The sequence below is a fragment of the Rhipicephalus microplus genome, chromosome 3 (assembly GCF_043290135.1).
Source record: "Rhipicephalus microplus isolate Deutch F79 chromosome 3, USDA_Rmic, whole genome shotgun sequence".
NCBI classification, from domain to species: Eukaryota; Metazoa; Arthropoda; class Arachnida; order Ixodida; family Ixodidae; genus Rhipicephalus; species Rhipicephalus microplus.
This window is the reverse complement of record NC_134702.1, coordinates 220,810,156-220,834,562: the sequence shown is the minus strand read 5'-3', so window position 1 is coordinate 220,834,562 and position 24,407 is coordinate 220,810,156. Positions and strand designations below refer to the sequence as shown.

Genomic DNA, 24,407 nt, shown 5'->3' with positions numbered 1-24,407 from the left:
GTTTCACGTCGTGCGCTGCAGAGCAAGGGGTCGTTGGCTCAACGCACGGTGATGGAATATGTTGTCGTTTTTGTTTGCAATGTGTTACCTTATATTTCGCAAGGTCATATAAATGAAGGAAAAGCGTCAGTATAGCCGTAATCCGCAGACATAAAACTCTCCCGCGTTAAAAGTTCTCGCTAGCGTGCTGCGGTGACCAAGACACTTGAAGCCTACATGGCTGCTTAGATGGTCCACTACTAGCACTCTTAAAGAGTACGCTTTCAATTTCACTGTTACCCATAGGAACGTTTCAATAAAGCTTGAATAGGCCTCACGAAAGCAGAGTAATTAGCAGCAGCTGAATATTATATAGGTTTTGTTACGCCGCCTTTCTCTTTTGTCGGAGTCATCTTATGGTACACGCGCATAACGGCGATCGCTAGACTTCCGGAACCATTGAGCTTTCCTGGAAAAAGACGCATCGCTTTGAATTTTCGGCAGCGTTTTCTTACACCTGGCATGTATGAAAGCCTCCAAAGTGTTTCAGGTGATCTTTTTTTCAAGTGGCTCCTTATCTACGTATATTCCGGTATTGAAGGGTGGGTCATTTCTGTTCTTTCAAGAAGTAGGTGGGCGCTCAGGAACTTGGTTTTTCTTGTTTTTTATGTCAAATACCTACGCCATTGTTGAGCAAAAGGCAGTTGCAATACTTTAGCACTGCACTAAGATTACAATGATAACAGGCAAGTAGAGGTATCCATACTTTCTTGTCGAGCTTTGTCCTACAATATCATTATGTTTAAGTGAGCACCAACTCACTTAAAAAAATCAACCTCGTACAAAACTACGAAAATAAAGCGACTAGCGAGTTCAGAAACTAAACAGATTTGATAGCGGCACGTGCGGCACGATTGTTGAGGCAGTTGACGCATCAGTTGGTTTGATTGATCTCGCTCGGTTGAATTTAAATATGTGGCGGATGTGTTGCTACGATTTGAAATTGTTTTTAACACGTTAGCGTTTTGTGCCGGGATCCGCAACAGCTCCGCTTACGTACTTAGTCACACAAGTAATGTTGAAAAATATAATTCAAGAAACTGCAACAAAAAACTCAGAAGGCAATTATCTGTCGCACGGAACCGAACAAGCAACTTATCGATTCTCGGCTTACAGCACTCACCACTGCGCCAAAAAGGGTATGTTTTCTAGAGCGCTAACTACAAGCCATTTATACACACCATACATTGTGTGGCCGCCTTCAGAGCTTCAACAATTTATCACGTTTTCGTTGTCAGTGGCGATAAGGCGCGAAAGCCTCGCGTTCGATAAAACACCAGAAACTTCCTAAAGTAATGACACTCTGCTCCTCCGCTCGTGTTGTTCCTCGGTTTCCTCTCCCTCGCTCTCGCATTTGGAACGTGCCGCCACCTACTCTGCCCCTGCCTAGCACAAGCTCTTTCGCGAGGAGAGCACTTGCTTGGCAGGCTGCGCGCAAAAAGCATTCGTGTCAGCTAATTCATCCTAAATTATCTTAAGGAATTAACGTTGGCCCATGTGACCTGTAATTAATTTTAAGTGTAACGCATACGTGATCCCTTGATGATGCCACTCGGCTTTGCAAGACCGGATGATGGCGTTGTGCACACCACCCCTTTATTATGCATGTTCCTAAACGTTAAAATGTAGTTATTAGTCAGAACTTTCGTATTTTCTTGGCCATCTTTTAGGGCGACTCTGAATAAGTGATACACTGTAAATAACATAACATAAATGTTCATGTGCAGCTGCCATGGCATACCTTTTCAGAAGCTGGCACAATAGCACACGAAGGTACAGTGTGACTGTCTTTCCTTACACAGCGCACGGCTGGCGCAAGCTTCGCTGCATATAGCGTATACAATATGTGCAGAGAGCATTCACAATAATTTTCATGCAGTGAAAGCAACAACTATGTCAACGTGGGACGGCGATGTGACCGATGCCAAATTTTACGTTCGGTGACGCATCTAAAATTTTCTCCTTATTATTGTGTCTGGGAGCGTCAATGATTGTCGAACAATATGTCAAACATAGGCTTTACCCATTATGATAAGAAAATGCGTTAATCTTTCATCGATTTCCACTGTACATAAGATCTGCAAATTTTCGTTAAACGAAGATTGGCAGACCCATGTACAGTGGAAATCTATGATACGCGAAGCACGAAAGAGGAAGGTTGATATGCCACTTTCAAATCACTACAACGTTACGAGGTGGAGGTAAATTATTCCGTACATGACTTCCATATGATGATTATCATGTTTTATCACGCATGCTTCAAAGCAATGCAGCGCGGCGCACGCCTGCGAGTATATGAAAGGACCGGCGCCTGGCGTGACAAGGCCAACGTGAGGCGACGAAACGAACGCCGGTGCGCACGTGCGTCACGTCAAAGTGTATTGGCGCCTTGACTGTGGCATATAGTCATGTTCTCATATGTCAGGCATCTCATGATTATTATTTTTGCACCAATCGCATACCTTCGTGATCCATTGACGTCACGTAATACTAAATTTGGCATATGTGAAGCTAGCGAAACGGCCATGAGCACACCTAGAGTGTGACATGTAGTCATGTTGTTACATGACACGCATGTCGTAATTATATTGTTTGGATGTGTCATTTACCTATATCGTCCGTTCGCCTCACGTATACCGAATTGGATATATTTGACGCTAGCAAAACGGCCGCGAGCACATCATGGGCGTAGCAGGTAGTCATGTTGTTACATGACACGCATCTCATGTTTATCATGTTTGCACCAGTCTCATACCTTCGTCATCCATTCACGTCCCGCAATACCAAATTTCGTATAAGTGAAGCTAGCGAAACGGCCACCAGCGCATCATGAGCGTGGCATGTAGTCATGTTGTTACATGACACACATCTCATGAGTATCATGTTTGCACCAGTCAGATACCTTCGTCATTCATTCACGTACCGTAATGGCAAATTTTGTATATGTGACGCTAGCGAAATGACCGGAAACGCATCATTAGCGTGGCATGTAGTCTTCTTGTTACATAACACGTATGTCATGATTTTCATGTTAAGGTCTGTTGCTTGTGTTTGCCATGCAATCATGTCATACCATAAAGTTTTGCGACATATCACGTGAACAAAACCAGCGCAAGAGCAGCAAAACCATAAAACGTAATTCATGACATTCAAGACATACATGTCATGATATTCATTCTATGACTAGTCAAATATACTCGACATATAGTCATGTTATGCTATACCAAGTTTGGTATCGATACCATTATCCAAACGGCCAGGAGAGCTAAAAGTCGTAGGCGGCTAGATAGATAGATACGCTCAAAGTCGCCGAAGTTCGCTAAGAAATGCTTCGCATTTAAAAACGCTTTGATTGCATAGTTTCCAGTTTTAAAATGAATACCATATTTGTGGAGCTCATTTATTAGTTTTGGAAGCGTGTAATGAAGAATTTGTTTTGTAACAAAATGTTAACAAAACATACATATGTTAACATGAGTCGTGACGTCCGTGGTTCAATGAACGCACAAGCATGTAGTGCACAATGTTTGTTTTTTTTAAGCGAAAAAGAACATCATTCTCAGAATTTCACGAGAAAGCTGAAGTTCTTTTGTATTATTTTCTTGCATAATAGCTGTGAAAGAGTCTGTCATGCGGTACTTAGAAAATATAGACCTAATGCGTTTACGTTGAATTGTTAATATGGCATCAATGTTTTTGTTTAAATCTGCGGGTCCCACATGACACACGCATATTTGAGAGCAGGTCTAATGATGGTATCATAGGCTAACAGCTTCAGAGATGACGGGGCAAGACGAAGTTTGTAGTAGAGAAAGCTAGCTTGAGGAAGGCGGGTGTGAAAATGTTAGATGCATGCATATTCCAACTGTGACTCGTTATCGTCACGCCAAGGTACTTACCTTGACCTACTTGTTTGAGTATGTGAGTTTGCAACGCATTAGAAAAAACAGAATAGCTTTTCTTCCTTGTGATGTTTGTGTACACTCTTTTGCCTGAGTTTAGTTTCATATCCCACTGCTTACGTCAATGGAAAACGTTGTCAAGACAGGTATTTAAAAGCTGTTATCATTCATTGTAGCAATTTCCTTATACAATACACAAGAACCAGTGAATAGTCTTATTCTTACAAGTTCCGGCAACAAACGTTCTCCGTTAAAATACAGACCAGTTTTTCTCAGTAGTACATAATGCAAAATATTATAATACCTTTTGGCCTCTCACATTGCAAACTTTTTAGAGTCACATTCATTTTTCACTCCATCGCAACGTGGATTTCTCAAACAAAGCGCTTGCGAAAGCCAATTACACTTTTCATACACAAACTAAACACCATTCTTTACAACAGCTCTTAAACCGACGGCTTTTTCTAGACGGTTCTGAAGCTTTTCACAAAGTGTGCCACATGCTGCCCATTTAAAAATTACGACAACTTAAACTTGACCCTTGCCTTATAACCTGGATTGAACGTTCTTGCACTAACCGCTCACAATTTGTCTCGGCTGATAGAACTGATTCTGAGAATGTGCGATACATTCTGGTGTACCACAGGGCTCCGTTCTTGATCCGATCTTTTTTCGAAGCTATAATAGTAATTTGCCATTTTGCGTTACTGCATCTGTTTGCGATAATTGCGTAACTTTTTGTGAGATAAGCTTTCAAACTTTCAAACTTTATTTTTATTTACCATACAAATCTGGAAGGTCACCAAGGCTAAAAGCCGTGAGGACGGCTTTACAAAGGTTCTGGTGACCTGTACAAACACAAGGCAGTAGTGTGGAAATGATTAGAGGCACATAACTTGCAAGTGATAATATAAAACATGAACAATACATACTAACTCAAAATATGATTTCACGAATTGATTACTTTAGTATATATGTTATGAATGTGCAAAAAAAAGGACGTCACCCTTCTTCAGTCTGATTTCACTGCAGTCCTTAACTGGTCCAACACGTGGCTCATAGAGTTAACCAGTGAAGTGGGTAAAATTATGCGTGTGTCAAGAAAGATCACTACTTTACCTGCATATAAGCTACATAACACACAATTAGACAGTGTCAGCCCATACAGGTACCTTGGAGTCAATTCACAAGCAACCTAACATAGAATACTAATATTACCTACTTTGTTTGTCACGCTAATCACCTGCTCGAATATATTCGTCGTAACTACGTAAAATCAAATTCTTTGTTCGAACTAATGGTATTCAAAACACTACTTCGTATAAGCTCAAACAAGCCGCATCAGCTTTTGATTCATATCACGCATATCAAGCATATCTCATCAATCAACTCGAGTCACTTCAAAATCGAGCCACACGATTTATTCATTCTACGTACTCTTACGATGTCAGCATATCAGCACTGAAAACGGAATCTGGCCTATCATTGCTTGCATCTCGTTGCCGCATTTCTAGTCTTTCCCTTTTTCACAAGTTTTTTTGGAGCTCGCTCGGCAGGCCACCATACAATCTTCCTCCGGCACGCATCTCCCATCGCACTGGTCACCCGCAACAAGTTGCGCGGCCGCGTACGCACACCGGCACTTTTTCGTCCTCATTCTTTTTTCGTGCAGCTACGGACTGGCACGACCTTTCTAACGAAATCACCGCCATAACCTGTCATACCACCTTTTTGAACACCGTAACAGATTACCTTGCACTGTAAAAAAAAATATGGTTCTCAAGTTTTCATATATGCACCCACCCCTTATGTAATACCCCTTCAATGGGGTCTTTAAGGTAATAAAATGAAATGAAATGAAACAATATTTTGGTTCATTTATTATAGATGGTGCAAAAGAACTCTGCTTCATGACAGCCAATTACAATAGAAACAAGAGCATCACACTAGTGATATTTGAAATTAAATCACTTTCACTTACTTTTCTTCGTAAAGTGCTCCGCTTAACCCTTTTTCCCAAACTTTATCACCACTCATACATACCTGATATGATAATCTTCCCACCGCATTATCTTTCTCGTCGTTTGGATCACGCTAACGAGGTTGGCATTTTATTGTCTAGAACTGAGTCCTTTCTGCAATCACACTTACCACGTACATCATGTGATTGGAATTGTCTTCCCGCCTCCTTTGTAACAATTTCAGATCGTGACAAAATTGTGACTGTATTGACCAATTTTTAGAATACTTGGTAGGAGCTTTCATTTTATACAATTACATAAAAAAGATTTCACTACCTGTTGTAATCAATTGTAGCAGCAATTGCTCTATATTTATAATTATCGTCCTCATTTCTGTTTTTTACAAGAAGGTGTCCTTCTGTTTACAACTTTCCTGCATTGCGCTTTGATATTTCCGGTTTTCCTTTTTTGTTAGGATGATATGTTGTTGAATAACCAGAAACTTTTATTGCGTCTTTGTACTTACAAACTTGTTTTGTTATTGAGCTCTTTACCACACCCCTCTGTTATGTCCGTTGACTCTGAGGGTAAATAAATAAATAAATAAATAAATAAATAATAAAACCTAAAAGAGCCACAGAAAGCAATTTGCTCCGAAATATACGCACGCGCAACGAAAAACCAAAACCAATGGAGAGTACATATCTTAAGGCTCATTCATGCTTAAGGCGGCACGGCGAAGTGGGCAAGCGGACTTTTCGAGGCACAAGGTGGCATGTGCGTGCATCTGTTCAGACCGCCCACCTTCTATGGATTGCCGTGTGGCAGAGTATATTGGTGGGCATCTCGTTCTTTTGCACACGTGTCACTATGACGAGTAAGTGTATCTCCCAAACGTACACCCGAGCCACCACCGCGCCTCCACTGCGCATTGTTTTGTTTGTCTGTGGCATGCGGCAAACTTCAGTAGGCGCTAAAAATTTGCTCCGAGAGTTATCGCCCCTACCGCCTTGTTTTTCTACGCTTTCGCCACCTAGAGAGGAGGTTTTCCCCGTTTTCCGAGTTGCCGCCTTGCCGCTTTTGCCGTCCCGTCGCAACTGACTATAAAGGTTGGCTCACACAGAAGTGTGAGCCAACCTTTATAGTCAGTTGCTGCACTTAAGTTTTGTTTATTGAAAACAGCAGCTACGAATATTTGAAGTCCTGATATCACAGGTTTGGGCATCTTTCCACGTACATGCTAATCTCGCAAATCAGTACAGCTAACCTAAACTAGCGGACGCATAACGACAAGCTTAACACGTAAGCATGTATTGTTGACCAATAAAAAAACAGCCCCCACTGAAGTGGTAATGAATTGAGAGTGAGAGATAGCGACGTCCTGCGCAAGGAACTGCATCTTGTCTACGGCGTTATAGCAGGCATTGAACTGAGTCAACTTAGAACCATACTCATAGTCAGAGACGCGCAACTTACTTCGCAATCTTTATTCGAAAATGTTGACCAGAAGTTCTCACTTCCAACTTTATGCAATCGTGTTCTATGCGACCAACGGGCGGCATAAGGAAACGATTTGGGCCGTCAGTAGACTTGTTCTGACATCATTAAGGCGCAACAACCGCCCACAGCAACGAAGAGCGATGCCATTCTTGGGTGAAAAGTATTTAACAGCCCAACCTGCACGAAACAACAACTTTGTATCCGTAATAACATGCCGCTCTACTCCAAGGAATCCGCTCTTCGAGAGCATACATGGTAGTGGCGCGCGACTATAAACAAACGAACACTGCGAGTGGTCCCACGTCAGGACATCTGGCCAATACCAATGCGGCACCGGCCTCGAAGAGATTAGAGGAGAGGAAAAACAGATGAAGCCCACGACTAACCACATAGGTCGCTACTTCGCGAAGTCTCAGTGGCTTTATTTAAACGCACTCCCTCCGCTCCTTCCCCATTTCGGCTCTCTTTCATCTTCGTCCGTTTCCCTTCAATGGTCATCAAATGGTAGGCGAAAAGAACCACTTTGTGTGTGCATGTGCACATGCAAAGTAGTATGTGCACATGCACATACAAAGTGGTTCTGTTCGCCTACCACTTGATCACCATTGAAGGGAAACGGACAAGATGAAACAGAGCCGAACGACCCATTAGGGGAAACCCTTTCCTTACGCACGCCGTCACGGACTGCTCCCGCCACCGCGGCGACAATCTTGGGTGGCCCGACTTACGCCGAGAATCGACCAGCACGGGATTAGAACCGGATTTGGACGTACACGGACATTTGGTTTTGTTCTCAGTGTTGACAGTGGTTCTTCCTCTTTTTTACTTTCTTTTTTTTTTCTTTTATTCTTTTCGTCTTTTTTTTCTCTTTCTTTCTTTTTTTTATTTTTTTTATTTCTCTCTCACTCTCGCAAACATCTTCTAAGGCGAGAGGAAGCGGCAGCAACGAAGTTTGGAAGTTCATGTTAGTATAACTCATCCCCTGATGAAGGGAGGACCTCTCCCGAAACTGTTGGAAAATAACTATATTTATCCTTGTTGACAACGCTCCCGTTGTGCCATATCCCATACCATCAAGAAGACTTACTGGAACATTGAATTATTACTTCAACTATATATATATATATATATATATATATATATATATATATATATATATATATATATATATATATATATATATATTTATATATATATATGTATATATATATATATATATATATATATATATATATATATATATATATATATATATATATATATATATATATATATATAGTACTACTCGAGGGAGCTAGGAAGTGTTAAATGGGCATAATAGGGCTCAGTGAGTATACGAGGACAGATGAGACCTATACGGTGCTACAGAATGGGCACTTCCTTTGCTATCGGGGCTTGGCTGACAGAAGATAACTTGAAGTGGGGTTCCTAATTCATAGAACCATAGCTGGCAACATAGAAGAATACAATAGCATTAATGAAAGGACGGTAGGTATCGTAATTAAACTGAGATACAAGAAGAAAGTGGTACAGGCTTACGCACCTACATCCAGCCATGATGAAGCTTCAGTTGAAAGCTTCTGTGAAGACGTGGAATCGGCAACGACTAAGGTAAAAACACAGCATACTATTCTGATGGGATACTTTATTGCAAAAGTAGGGAAGAAGCAGGCTCGAGACCAAGCACTAGGAGATTATGGCATCGGTACTACAAACACCAGAGGAGAGCTACTAGAAGAATTTGCAGAACGCAATAATTTACGGATTTTGAATACCTTTTACCGAAAACGAGGAAACCGTAGGTAGACATGGAGGAGCCCTAATGGCGAAATAAGAACGAAATAGACTTTAAAACGAATGCACACCCAGGCATCGTGCAGGATGTGGAAGTGGTTGACAAGGGACGATGCAGTGACCAGAGAATGGTACGGTCTCGAATTCGCCTAGACTTGAAGAAGGAACGACAGAAACTGATACGCAAGAAGCCAATCAATGAGCTAGCACTGAGAGGGAAAGTACAGGAATTAAGAGACTCGCTTCAGAACAGGTACTCAGCTCTTAGTGAGAAAACCAGCCTTAGCGTAGATACAAAGAATGATAATCTGACGAGTATAATTACTGAGTGTGCAGTGGAAGTTGGAGGCAGGGTAGTTAGGCAGGACACTGACAAGCTTTCCGAGGAAACAAAAAATCTCATTAGGAAGCGTGAAATCAGAAAAAGCTCAAGTACAACAGACAAAATTGAACTGGCAGAGCTTTCGAAGTTGATTAATAGGCGTAAGGTATCTGATGTAAGAAGGTATACCATGGAGAAAATTGAATACGCTCTGAAAAACGGAGGAAGCATCAAAGCAGTGAAGAGGAAACTTGGGATAGGCAAAAATCGGATGTATGCACTAAGGAACAAAGAAGGCAAAATAACTACCAATATGAATGGGATAGTTAAATAGTGGAGGAGTTTTACAGAGATCTGTACAGTAGCCGGGACCACCATGACCTTAATATTATAAGAACTAGCAGTAACCCAGATGACACCCCAAAATTACACCCCACCAGTAATGATAGAAGAAGTCAGAAAAGCTTTGAAGAGCATGCAAAGAGGCAAAGCTGCTGGTGAGGATCAGGTAATATCAGATCTGCTGAAAGATGGAGGGCAGATTGGGCTAGAAAAACTAGCCACCCTGTTTACGAGGTGTCTCCTGCCGGGAAGAATAACAGTCTTGGATGAATGCTAACATCATCTTAATACATAAGAAAGGAGATGACAAGGACTTGAAGACTTACAGGCCGATTAGCTTGCTCTCTGTAGTATACAAGCTATTTACAAAAGTAATTGCTAACAGAGTAAAGAAAACGTTAGAATTCAATCAACCAAAGGAGCAAGCAGGATTTCGAACAAGCTACTCAACAATCGATCACAATCATACTATCAATCAGGTTATACATATATGCTCAGAATATAGCCAACCACTATAGATAGCCTTCATTGATTACGAGAAGGCGTTCGATTCAGTAGAAATATCAGCATTCATGCAGACACTGCGGAATCAGGGCGCCGATCAAGCATATATAAACATCCTGCAATAAATATACAGGGGATCAACTGCTACCATACTTCTTCATAAAGAAATCAACAGAATAACAATCAATAAGGGTGTAAGGCAGGGGGATACAATCTACCCAATGCTATTTACCGTGTGCTTACAGGAGGTGTTCAGAAACCTAGAAGGGGAACAGTTAGGGATAAGAGTTAATGGAGAGTACCTTATTAACCTGTGCTTCACCAATGACATTGCATTGCTGAGTAACGCAGGGGACGAATTGCAAATCATGCTTGCGGAGTTAGACGAGAAGAGCACAGAGGTGGGTCTTAAAGTTCATTTGCAGAAAACGAAAGTAATGTCCAACAACCTCGGAAGAGAGCAGCGCTTCGAGATAGGTAATAGTGCACTTAAAGTTGTAAAAGACTATGTCTACTTAGGGCAGGTAATAACTGCGGAACCGAACCACGAGCCTGAAGTAACTAGAAGAATAAGTATGGGGGGAGCACATTTGGCAAGCACTCTCACATTATGACAGGTAGATTGCCACTATCTCCAAAAGGAAGGTATACAACAACTGTATCTTGCCGGTACTTAGCTACGGAGCAGAAACCTGGAGACTTGCAAAGAGGGTTCAGCTTAAATTGAGGACGACACAACGAGCAATGGAAAGAAAAGTAGTAGGTGTAACCTTAAGAGACAAGAAGAGAGCAGAGTGCATTAGGGAACAAACAGGGGTTAAGGATATCATAGTTGAAATCAAGAAGAGCAAATGGATGTGGGCCGGGCATGTAGCACGTAGACAGGATAACCGCTGGACATTAAGGGTGACTGACTGGATTCCCAGAGAAGGCAGGCGGGTTAGGGGGAGACAGAAGGTTAGATGGGCAGATGAGATTAAGAAGTTTGTGGGTATAAATTGGCAGCAGCAAGCATAGTACCAAGTTAATGGGCGGAACATTAGAGAGGCCTTTTTCCTGCAGTGGACTTGGTCAGGCTGATGATATATATATATATATATATATATATATATATATATATATATATATATATATATATATATATATGGGAAAGAAGTATTTACCTAAGGGCTTGTTTTTCCGCGTTTTTGACACAAAATAATGCGATCTAACAGACAGTAATGCCGAGGAATGTATGGTGGAAGTTATTAGAGCCAATAGAATGTAAATAAAAAGAAAGAAAAGTGGGTGAAAAAATAACCAGCCGTGAGCAGGAACCAAACCTACGGCCTTCGAATAACGCGTTTGATGCTCTAACCACTGAGCTATCCAGCGGCCTTCCCTCCATCCACTTTTTGGGCTTTATATGTGAATTTAGAAGTAAGAGGTTCAGTCAGCGCCATCTATAAGCCAAGCGACGAGTGTGAAACACTCTTTTTATGCGCATGTTTGGCGTCACGTAGCACGTTAACCTATTATGAACAGGCAGCTGATCAATAGTACCTTGTATACAACCTAATTACACCAAGTCTGCCAGTACGAGACCCTCGTTAATGAATAAGGGAAAGAAGTGTATACCTAAGGGCTCGTTTTTCCGTGTTTCTGACACAATACTAATGCGATGTAACAGACAGTAATGCCAAGGAATGTATAGGGGAAGTTATTAGAACCAATACAATGTAAATAAGAGGGAAGAAAAGTTTGTGAAAAAATAACCAGCCATAATATATATATATATATATATATATATATATATATATATATATATATATATATATATAGAACTTGAAGGGAAGGCACGACAGGTCCGAGTAATTTCTATATTGAATGAACTTGCAGATAGCACGTAAGAAAAGGATCGTATTTACTAACGTTTAGGCCGTGGCACGGCCTTCGTCAGAGTAAGTAGGTATGACACAATGCAGCCGCTTTTATAGGCTCACGTGATGAACTCTCAGTATAGTAGCTAGTACAATCAAAGTAAAAAAATGGTAATCTGTCAGAACGTTGTGTTGACATGACTGACATGTGACGGGTACATGAATATACAAGTCTCAAATTTCCTTGCGCATCGACACGCGGGGCACATGCAAAAGAGCTCTGAAGAAAAGAAACCACGGTTGACTAATATACATTTTAATATACACTAAAATATTTTACTAATCTAAGAAGTCGTGTTGTTATAGTGCGAGGCAGGTGAGCTTTCCTACGTTTTCATTTATACCTGAACGAATGGTGTTAAATTTATGGATCAAGAAGGATTTCCTCGCTTCCCTATCGTGATTTGTATTGAAACCGGACTGAATAATAGTGGCCCTAATTTTGTCGAAACCATGGCCAGGCATACTGACGTACTTTGACAGCGGTAGATAAGGGACGCTTACGGCATGTGCACGGTGATTATTACAACGAATTCTGAAACTTGTCTCTGTTCGACCTATGTACTGAGCTCCACATGTTGAACACTCGAGAAGATAGATGACGTTTATACTATCACACGTGTAGTTCCCATTTATCTTTAAAGAAAAACTGGACGATGTACTTAAAACTGTTTTAGATGTCGTCATGTGCGCGCACACTTTGCAACGTGGTTTGTTGCAGGGATGACAGCCTTCATGATGTGAACACGTGGTTTTAGATAAGGTTAGTAAATCACGAAGGTTCCACGACCGCCGGTAGACCACGCGTGGTTGTTCTGTAAAGATTCCTTTGAGCCGCTCGCTCTGTATTAAAATGTTGAAATGTTTCTTTAGGATATGGTTCACATTTGGAGCTGAGGCCGCATGTGTCAAAATTAGATTAGTCCGCGAACAGTCTTTGGGTCTTTTGTTAGTACTCAGCAGGTCTGAACGGTCAAGCTCTTCTGCACGTTTGATGGCGTCTGTTATTATGCTGGCCGGATAGCTCTGTTTTTCGAGCGCGCTCCGAAGTTGTTCGCAGTGGCGGGAAAATTCGCTGCTATCAGAGCATATTCTTTTAAAACGAACTGCACCAGGCAGCCGATGTCGCATCCACCGGTCTCCTGAAGCACAGGTGGCGGATGTGGCTTGCAAGCAACGACACACCCTCGAAGCTCATATGAAGGCCGTCTGCCGCGAGGACGCGTGTGGGTGGTAACCATTCGATTTCATGATCGAGGTAGCAAACTAGCCGGGAATAGCGGCAAAAATTCCGAAGCATGGTGTTGAACACTGATGCTTCTCTGTTGCAGCGTCGGACGAATGTCAGGTTACAGTTCCTTTGTCGACGGTTTCCACTTCTAGGCAGTATCAGCGTGGCGTAAATTCGCCGAATTTCTGGGCGGTCTTTTGCAATGCTTTCCAGTAGATCGCGGTATACAAATCAAACGTCTGGACCTTTATATCAGAGCTGTACAACGCGATGTCATGCAGGCATATAAAGAACGTACACCATTGCACCGCAACCTTGCTGACAGAGAGCAACAAGCAATTGAATCTCTCGCTCGTCGTAATGACATAATTATAAAACCTGCAGATAAAGGAGGCGCCATTCTTGTAATGGACAGAAGCAAATATATCAGCGAAGGCCATAGGCAGCTCAGTGATGCATCATATTACAAGCGGCAAGATCATGACCCAACAAACGAGTTCAAAGATATTGTTTGTGATACTTTGACTGCGCTCTTTAATAATAAAGAAATGAGCTATGGCACTCTGAAATCCCTAATACCGTTGAGCCCAGTAGCTGGCAGGTTTTACCTTCTTCCCAAAATTCATAAGAGAGATAATCCCGGTAGATCGATAATTTCTGGTATTGGAACAGTGACTGAGAACCTTTCCCGTTATGTAGACAGCCTCATCAACACCATTCCGTCCAGCTTTTCTTCTTACATTAAGGATACCAATCACTTTCTATCAGATATTGTTGACCTACAGGTTCCTCAAAATTCGTTTCTCGTTACGTTAGATGTCACGTCACTATATACTAATATCCCTCACTCAGATGGCATCGAGGCAGTTATCTGCGCGTACAACGATTGCGACGCCAACAAACCAGTTTCTGCATCTACGTTAGCTACGTTGCTTAAGCTCATTCTTGAACTTAACAATTTCGAATTTGATGGGAAACATTATGTTCAAGTTAGCGGTACATCTATGGGCACAAGAATCGGACCAAACTACGCAAACATATTTATGGGACTCCTTGAAAACAAATTTCTTGCAAATTGTGAATATAAGCCATTTTACTATAAGCGGTTCATTGACGACATTTTCCTAATCTGGCACCATAGTGAATCGCAACTTCTTTCTTTCATAGCAGATCTTAACAACGCTCATCCGGCGATTTCTTTTTCGCACTCATATTCACCTGTGAACATAAACTTCCTTGATGTCATGGTCACTCTACGTAACGGGAAGCTGATAACTAATCTTTACAGAAAACCAACGGATAGGCAGCAATATCTTCACTTTAGCAGTAGTCACGTGAAACACAACAAAACTAGTATTCCCTACAGCCAAGCAGTCCGTTTTAAAAGAATATGCTCTGATAGCAGCGAATTTTCCCGCCACTGCGAACAACTTCGGAGCGCGCTCGAAAAACAGAGCTATCCGGCCAGCATAATAAGAGACGCCATCAAACGTGCAGAAGAGCTTGACCGTTCAGACCTGCTGAGTACTAACAAAAGACCCAAAGACTGTTCGCGGACTAATCTAATTTTGACACATGCGGCCTCAGCTCCAAATGTGAACCATATCTTAAAGAAACATTTCAACATTTTAATACAGAGCGAGCGGCTCAAAGGAATCTTTACAGAACAACCACGCGTGATCTACCGGCGGTCGCGGAAGCTTCGTGATTTACTAACCTCATCTAAAACCACGTGTTCACATCATGAAGGCTGTCATCCCTGCAACAAACCACGTTGCAAAGTGTGCGCGCACATGACGACATCTAAAACAGTTTTAAGTACATCGTCCAGTTTTTCTTTAAAGATAAATGGGAACTACACGTGTGATAGTATAAACGTCATCTATCTTCTCGAGTGTTCAACATGTGGAGCTCAGGACATAGGTCAAACAGAGACAAGTTTCAGAATTCGTTTTAATAATCACCGTGCACATGCCGTAAGCCTCCCTTATCTACCGCTGTCAAAGCACGTCAGTATGCCTGGCCATGGTTTCGACAAAATTAGGGCCAATATTATGCAGTCCGGTTTCAAGACAAATCACGATAGGGAAGTGAGGAAATCCTTCTTGATCCATAAATCTAACACCTTTCGTTCAGGTATCAATGAAAACGTAGGAAAGCTCACCTGCCTCGCACTATAACAACACGACTTCTTAGATTAGTAAAATATTTTAGTGTATATTAAAATGTATATTAGTCAACCGTGGTTTCCTTACTTCAGAGCTCTTTTGCATGTGCCCTGCGTGTCGATGCGCAAGGAAATTTGAGACTTGTATATTCATGCACCCGTCACATGTCAGTCATGTCAACACAACGTTCTGACAGATTACCATTTTTTTACTTTGATTGTCCTAGCTGCTATACCGAGAGTTCATCACGTGAGCCTATAAAAGCGGCTGCATTGTATCATACCTACTTACTCTGACGAAGGCCGTGCCACGGCCGAAACGTTAGTAAATACGATCCTTTTCTTATGTGCTATCTGCAAGTTCACTCAATATATATATATATATATATATATATATATATATATATATACATATATATATATATATATATATATATATATATATATATATATATATATATATAAGGCATTAGGCCAACATTAAAACAAAGCTAACCTTTTTTTTCTTTCGCGCCTGGTGGCCCACACGTCACCCCACCGTGTGTGCCACCAGGTTCCTAGGGGACACCTATAGCATTCATCTATCCAGTTTGACGCGCACTCAATTGGTCCGAAACTTTTATGCATCACTGCACGTGCAAAAGGGGTACCGCACTCCTTGCTACGCGAGGTAAATTTGTTACTGTAACCCGTGTATCCAGTAAATCTTTTGCAGTGCCATTTACCTGGGACTTCTACTTGGTTGTGTAAAATATGACTGTGCAACCACGTGGTGTCAGTCAAGTACTTAAATACTATTTTAAATGAACAAACCATTCAAAATTGAGAATAATAGGGCTGCTTGCATTACTCGAAATTCCATTGCCTACTTAGCCCGCATAAAAGAAGAAAAAGTAGCAATAAACACGTTACGAAAATACGCTAGATCAACGCCACCTTCACATACTTATTCTTATACAAAAGCCTGATATATATCTCTATATTTCTCGTTTTAATGCAGATCGTTCCTCAACCGAAAATGCGCAGCAAACGTTGGTTGAGCACGTCACTACCACCAAATCGCTGGCGAGAAGCCCTTGCCGAAAAGTTCACGCCGGAATATCACATGAACAACCTTGTATCACCAGTATACTTCTTCGAAGCTCTGCAACACGTTCCCAAAGACGCTATCTTGCTTGAAATCGCACCGCACTGCCTTCTACAGGTGAGCGGATGTTAATACTCACACCGGCCATCCTGGTCGGTTTTGGCTTCTATAATGAGGCCAAAACCTGAGGCCTCTTTAATGAGTTTCGAGTCATGCATAATGGCCAACATCGTAAAAGATAAATAAGTGTATTTATAATAATAAATGTACCACTGCAAGCGCATGATGTCGAAAATAATTTGCCATGAGAGGAATGGAATAAAAAAAAACTTTATTTTTTTCCATGAGAGGAAAAGCTTACAATCTCCCAAAATGTTCCAAGCATTTGTTTAACCAATATAACTAAATTATTCTTTCGATCTTTCCTTTTGTTTCGCACAGTAACCAGATGCCATTGTATTCTGACGACATAATTGCGCACATAATGCTAATTTATGTTCAGTATGCTAATCTTCGTTTTCACTCTTGCCGCGGTTATCTAAATAATATCTTCGTTGTCAAATGTTTGAATTTACACCGTGAAACATTGGTGAAACGGAATGTTTATTATTTCAACATCTGAGCACCTGCTTCATAAATGTTGCTCTGAAAATAAAATATCTCACAATGGAATATTTAGGTCATACAATAAAACAGGAACGCAACACCCTACTGAGGAGCGCGAAAAATCGTGGTCATTATTCCTCACTGCTATAGGCATTTCAAAGCAATGTCCTTGCCAGAGAAATTCAGATCAATTTCTCCCGTGTTCAGGGAAAATTGTTTTACTTTGGCTGAAATATTTCACCTGAAATGTTGGTCGGTGACACTATTTGTATTCTAGACGTTTGTTGCACAGCTTGGTTAGAGTGTATAAACAAGGACACTTTAGAACATGTCTTCAACGAGAGATCTAAACTAGATGGAACTCAACACTATCTCCAAGAATCTGTGTAGGAAAGACAAACCAGACACTAGCTTTTACAAATAAATACTGAAACGCACCCTCAGACAAATATTGTCCTCCCCAAGAATTATTCAACAATATGCAGCAACGAGCAACATAGAAAAACGTTTCCTGGATAAAGAAAGCAAGTGCATTGCCGAAATAGAATCATTAAATACTGTGTCGCGCACGCAAAAATCAAATCCTCATTTCACAGCCCACATGATGCGATCGTTTTCGTCTATAATGCAAGCCTCGCTAACACCTCGAGGATCACGTTATAGCTAAATGCACTGGATGTTATTACGTTCATCGTATGAAATGTACACTTACCGGTACTATTTCAAAGAATACCTATACCTGATCGAAAGCTTATAGTTTCTCAACTGGTAGACTGCCGATCCCACAAGCACGGCAAACGAATTACCCAAAATAGCAGTACCTCATTTTATTGTAGCATGTCACAACTTCAACGGTTTCCAATTTTACGTATTTGTGTGAAACTCGTAGTCCTAAAGAGACGGGAAATATACGGGGTCGTACATCGTTCCAAAATTTAGCATGCTCCAGCCAGCAGGAGTACTTTTCAAAGGCGGTTCTTAAACCAGTTTGATATAGTAAAGAGACAACGAAAACCAGTAAGCGTTACACTCTTCTTATGAATATCATGCCTTGAGCCCGCACAGACCGATTGTGTCGGCCCGGGCTCCGCCCTGCCCGAAAACAGAATTTTCCGGCCCGCCCGAGGCAAGCCCGCTGTATATAAAAATGGCCCGTACCCGGCCTCGGCTCGGATTGTCTGGGACTGGCTCGGCCCGTTTCAGACAATTATGCCTCAAGCCTTCATCAGGCACTGTGTGTTCTTCGAATAGTGTGAGCACACCTTCCACAATCAAGGTATTTCTAGAGTGCTTTTTGAAAACATTATTTAGTGTCGCGACTTTCCCCGGTACTATGTATACGTTTCGTTGATTATGCCAATAACACTTTGGGAAAGAATTCCAGAGCAATATGGATTATATATACTTGCAGTTATAGCTGGCCGTTTCCCGGTACGCAGTGCTCACCAAGCAGTCTTGTTTTTGCATTTCAAAGAATGATTACAAACTATAATACAGAGAAAAGTGAAAAATTGGCAGGAATTTGTAGTATCAGTCTACTCAGATTGCATGTGAGCTAGGGTAGTCAGCTAAGTAAGAGTATCAATGGTCTTGCTAACTTGATTTATTGCGCGACGCAATGAAAAAAATCAAAGCACATCCACGAAGTGAATGATGATGAGTGGGGCGAAGCATCTGTCCACGCGTCCATCGGTCTGCCTGTGCGTCCGTGCATTCGTCCGTTCGTCTGTCTGTCCATTCATTCGTCCGTGCTTAGCTGGGCTTCAGATAGCTGGGCGTTTAGAGTGTGCCTTGGCTGAATTGTGCGACTGACAGACCAACAGAAACACAGACAGACCAAATTTTTCTGTTCAAGTATCCCCAAAAGGCCAGTGTTTGAAAAAACGCGCTTCAGCTGCTTTTGGGAGGAATACGAGGTTGGGCAGCGTTACACAAACTAAGCTGTTTTGTCAAGACGTTCAGAGGCTACTCTGCCCCAATGCATCTTTGAGAATGTGATGCTTTAAAGCAAAACCGGTCAATGGCCAGCTTCCAAGACGACTCTCTATTAGGGCGCCGAATTGAACCAGCTAGTGGCTTCTTTAGCGCTAGTTGTCGAACGCGACGTGTCGGATGTCCTGAGCGAAATCACCCATAAGGACCAAAGGCGTGAAATGCCTAGTTGCTTATGGCCGAAGGCATCGGTGCGAACACGAGAGCGAAGTTTCGCTGTTTGACTCTCGCGGTTGTAGTTGCAAGCTGGCATTTCGCGGCAGTCTAAATGGCGGAGAATGAGATGTGTGGGAGAAAAGAAAAATTGGTGACTGTGGTGGGCTGAAAAAGCTGAAACGTGAAGAGCGAGTCAACTTTCAACATGACTAACACTTCACGTGGATCACGTATATATGTTGCTTCAGTAGACTTATTATCAGAAAGCATCAGGTTTTAGGTGGGCAAACTAAGTTGTGTACTAGGTCTAAACAAGAAAAACAAACAGCACACACACGCAATTTTGCCAATATGCTTGAGATGTGGACATAATACAGGCCTGAATCTGACCTGAGCCCGACACTCAAGGGACCTAGTCCGGCCCAGGCATGGTCCTACAATTTTTTAGGCAGCGCGGCTCGGGCCCATGCAGTTCTCTAATCACCCTCCTCCCCACTTTCGCTTTCTTTATTTCTCAAGCGATAACCCTTACCTTTTCACTACCCCAGCTCATCACACAGCCTCTTCTTCGCCCACAACCGCTTTCACAGTTGCCCTCTTTTTTATCTTTTTTTGAATTGGGGGAGAAAGTACGAAGCGTGACTGAAAGCAGTTCTATCCTTAAAGAAGAAAAGTACGCTTTTCAAAACATTGCCTTCAACACACCTTACAAATTTTTTGTTACCGTAAATAAAATGAACAAACCGCGTGGAGGTTCATAATAATGCTATTTTTTTTCGACGGAGCACAAGTTACTGACAGTTAAACATCTTTGGTGTTTAAATACTCTAAACTTTTTTCGGAAATTTTTGTTAGTGTTTAAGCCACAGCTCTATTAAGTCATTCGCACCAAAAATCAAGCGACATACCATGTAACAAGACAGCTACGAGCACTTCTGCCTGTACCATGCAAAACAGTCAACTAGACAAACTAGCCCATGCATAAGCCAGTTTACCTTCACTTAGGGTAAACAAAAACGCAAATGACCACTTTCATTTCTCTCTTGTCAAGCTGTCCCTTTTTATTTGTATTAATATCATCCACGCAACTTCATTGCCCCGCTTGCTTGCAGTCAGTAATAAGACGCTCCGTTGGTGCGAACGCGTCTTGCCTCGGATTGATGAAGCGTGATGCGGACAACGTGAGCTTCTTCCTCAACACTTTGGGTCACTTGCACTCACTGGGCGTGAAACTCGACCCATCACCACTGTACCCCCCTGTGCGCCTGCCTGTGCCGCGTGGCACTCCGAACATCGGGCACCTCGTCAGCTGGGACCACTCCCAACAGTGGACAGTCGCCAAATGGAACGAATTTCCTACGTCGGCCCAGGTGATGCTTTTGTTTATCCCGAAGTATCGCTATTCACAGCGACAATGTTGGAAGTGGTTCTCACCTTCCGCATATTCTGCAGTGTTTTACAGTGATTGGAGTCGCATGTCCAATTACCTAACCACTGAACATAGCTAGAAATTTAATAGCACAATAAGTATTGTAATATCTTAGTTACAAAATCCTGCTTTGTGGAGCTGCGGCATTGGGGGTATCAATTGTTCACAAGAAAGGCTGCTTGCCACAGCTTTCAGATGCCCCGGGCCTGGCGAGTGGTGAACGGCAGCGAGTTCTTCCAGAGAAAGACGCTCGCGTCATTAGTAAGTAGTGTGCCTTTAAGAAATCTCTCAATGCTCCACACTCATCAAGACCACTCAAAAAGTGTAATAAAGTGCTCTGGTGAAATGTTTGACAATTAGCAATCACGAATCATGCATAGCTATTCTAAATGCCGTATACCATAGTGCACGATATGGTTCCTGCATTGTATAGTCTCACTAGGTGAATAAGACACATATTGATGCATATTCGGAAACGTGCACTGCATATGAACCAACCAAAGATGTCTTAGTTACACTACGAAGCAAGGTCGTGGATATATTTTAGGAATGCAACATTGAGAGCGCACGTGGTGGTGAGTTAAGCTAATTGGTACATTATTTTGGTGCACTAGAACGCACCAAAATAACCTACAGCACTCAGATTCGTCATTTGTGTTCCGTCCTGCATAAATCTACGTACTGTATTTTGTGATATGGACACCTGCCCACACGCACTGCCCTCCGGCCGGCAACGAGGCTGCAGACGCGGTGGCTCGAGAGCTCCGAACCGAGCAGCTGCGCATGCCGATGCCGCCTCTACGGAGGCAACACGCGGGAAAGTGTGGGAGTGGGAGGAACTTACGACTAGCTACAGTAAGATTACGCAGCACTACAAGCTCGGTAAGCGTAAATACCCACCACCACATAGCAAAGTAACTGTGAAGCAGTCAGTTGCATGGAGAAAACTCCAAACGGACACTTTTCCAAATCCAGTAATCTTTCACCTCTGTTACCCTGACCTGTGTTCGAGAGATAAATGCAAAGCACGTAATTACCGGGCAACCCTGTGGCATATGTTATGGAAGTGCTCGAGTCTCAATGACGCAGTCAGCAGTACAAACGAGGAGGCAGTCTCGTACCGCAGGGCGTGCTGGGAGGCGGCTCTGCTCAGCTCCGCATTAGAACAACTATGGGCCGTCCAGTGAGCCGAGGAAGCCGCCCGAGCCCAAGGGCTTGTGGCCGATGCCTAGGCCGGGGTTCAAGCCCACCCCGATTTATCATTGCGGGACTCTTAATAAATGTTGTTTCTCTCTATATATTTTAGTGTTCATTTTTGAGCTCTACAGCGCAAGAAAGAACCGAAAAATGCAGCACGTGAATTTAGCAGACTATATGGCTCAAGTGCTTCTTTTGCTGAACTACGTCGATAACTGATAATTTCCGAGGATTTCTATGGATGCGAAGACATCGCCGAATATTGCTTTGTATTTTCAATGTTATCATTACAAAAACTACTGCAACACCACCCCATTGTGCACTGCTGCGAACGATCAGTTTTTTGAAACTGTTCAAAAATTATTCCATTTTTGTTCGATCTGTGTTCGTATGAGCCCTGAAATTACCCATCGGCGGGTTTAGAAGACGGCAATTGCTTTCTCCGCCGCAAGTGCTGTACGTGACATCTTTACGAATGTTATCTTCTTGCTTGACTTGGCAATGATAAAACGCATTATGGCGAGAAGTTTGCGCACTTTGCAGCTGTGAGCCGGCACCACTGAAGCTGAACATAGTAGTGCCCATGGTCACCCAATATTGTGCTCCTAAATCGACTACATGGTGGCTTGCGCGAAAAAAATTTTTAGTAAGACAAATAATAAGTAGTAGGGAATGCATGCAACTATATAGTCACTATGAAATGCATTTGGGAAAGTTTTGATTGATTTAGTACTCTTCATAGTGAATACTGCATGGCTTAAATCGTTCTCCTTCCTCGCATTCACATGCTTCCTATAAATCTATGTTCTGCAATCGTGTCTGTGCAGAGCTGTGGTTAGGACCTCTGTCTTCGGGCCCCCTACGCTCCGGGTTGACACTGCACGTCATAAGAGAAATTAATTTGAATGTATTTCTTCCTTTGTTCACTTCGCACTTGAATTACACTGCGGTCAATCACGCGACCTCCTTCTGCTTCGCCCTGTCACCAGGCCCCTTCTCACCCGAACTGTTTTAGAAAAGGTCATGGATGGCGAATGCTGATGGCACCAAAACAGGGGATGGAAGCACATAGTCGCCGTCAAATATTAATTGCCTGGGAACATTGAATGATGTTTGGCCCAATCAACAGGACACTCGCTCGCTGAATGCGTTGGCCAGGGTTGAAGTGTAGCCATGCTAAGAAAATATTGTTTGTTTTAGTTATTCATTTATACCGTGAGAATTTTTTTTATAATATCATGCCTTCTCCGCCCTTTTATAGAGACTCCAGTCGGTTCAACATTAATACTTTGAAAATGACTGACCACAGCTTCCAGGATGGTTCTGGAGTTATGAAGTCTAGCAAGCAGGGCCCGGATTCACAAAGCTCACTTACGAAAACATTTTTGCGCAAGAGAAATATTGTTGCGTAAGTCGATTCACGAAACGAAAAAACGTCGTAAGAGGCCATAGTTGTCACATCGGCCGCTGCAAATAAAGCGCGCTGTGACTGCCCGGGAACATGTCAGCGATGGTGATGCAGTTGCTATATTTGCTTACGTCACCGAAAAGTGCGCGTAAGTGGATTCACGAAGCGAAATTGTGCGTAAAAACAGCATGGCTGAGAGAAAATCCCAAGAGTGGTCCGGACCACTCTTAGGAACAATGTGGCTACTTAGAACCTGCTGCCACAGCGGTATACTTTGCTGCCCTGGCTGGATTTGAGTTAATTCACGCCCATTAAGGGCTGCCTGATGACTGCTGGTGCGCTTTTATCTCTTTCGGCACTTTAAGCTTCGCGTGTTGTTTCCCTTGTACGCAGTGGATGGTGTTGACAACCACCACCGTCCAATAAGTTCGAAGTCGCAGTAATTGAAGAATTCTATTGGGCGTCAATGGCATAAAACTACGCATGTAAAGATTTGTGGTTGGATGAAAACCAATGTGATACGTGAATGGTCGGTGCATTCGAACGCGACATGACATAGGATCAACCTTATTTGATATGTTGTTGTGTTGCGCCCCATCTCATCCATTTAAAAGTGCGACTCGAGATCCTTGCCTCATTGGTGGAAATTACCACCAAAGAGGTTAATGGGAGCACATTCTTTGCAAGCTATTGGAAATAAAAATGAGAGAAAGTTTCCAGTGAGTGGTTCCTAAAGTTTGTGCTCTAGTGTACTTTCATTGGCTCTAACCGTCTAATGGTTGCGATCTCTGAAATACAGCTGTCGATACACTTTGGGACGATGTGGAACAAAGCGTACTTTGTAAACTAAA

At 42.4% G+C, this 24,407-nt stretch overlaps 1 protein-coding gene across 3 annotated transcripts in view; it reads left to right on the top strand.

The window, feature by feature from the left end:
• LOC119176344 (fatty acid synthase-like) overlaps positions 1 to 24,407 on the top strand; it is a 220,445-nt gene that overhangs the window by 90,893 nt on the left and 105,145 nt on the right. For all 3 annotated transcript variants that reach the window (XM_075890734.1, XM_075890733.1, XM_075890732.1), the window contains 2 exons: positions 16,682 to 16,885; positions 20,635 to 20,892. In XM_075890734.1, the coding sequence (XP_075746849.1) occupies positions 16,682 to 16,885; positions 20,635 to 20,892 (462 nt within the window). The remainder of the gene's footprint in view (positions 1 to 16,681; positions 16,886 to 20,634; positions 20,893 to 24,407) is intronic.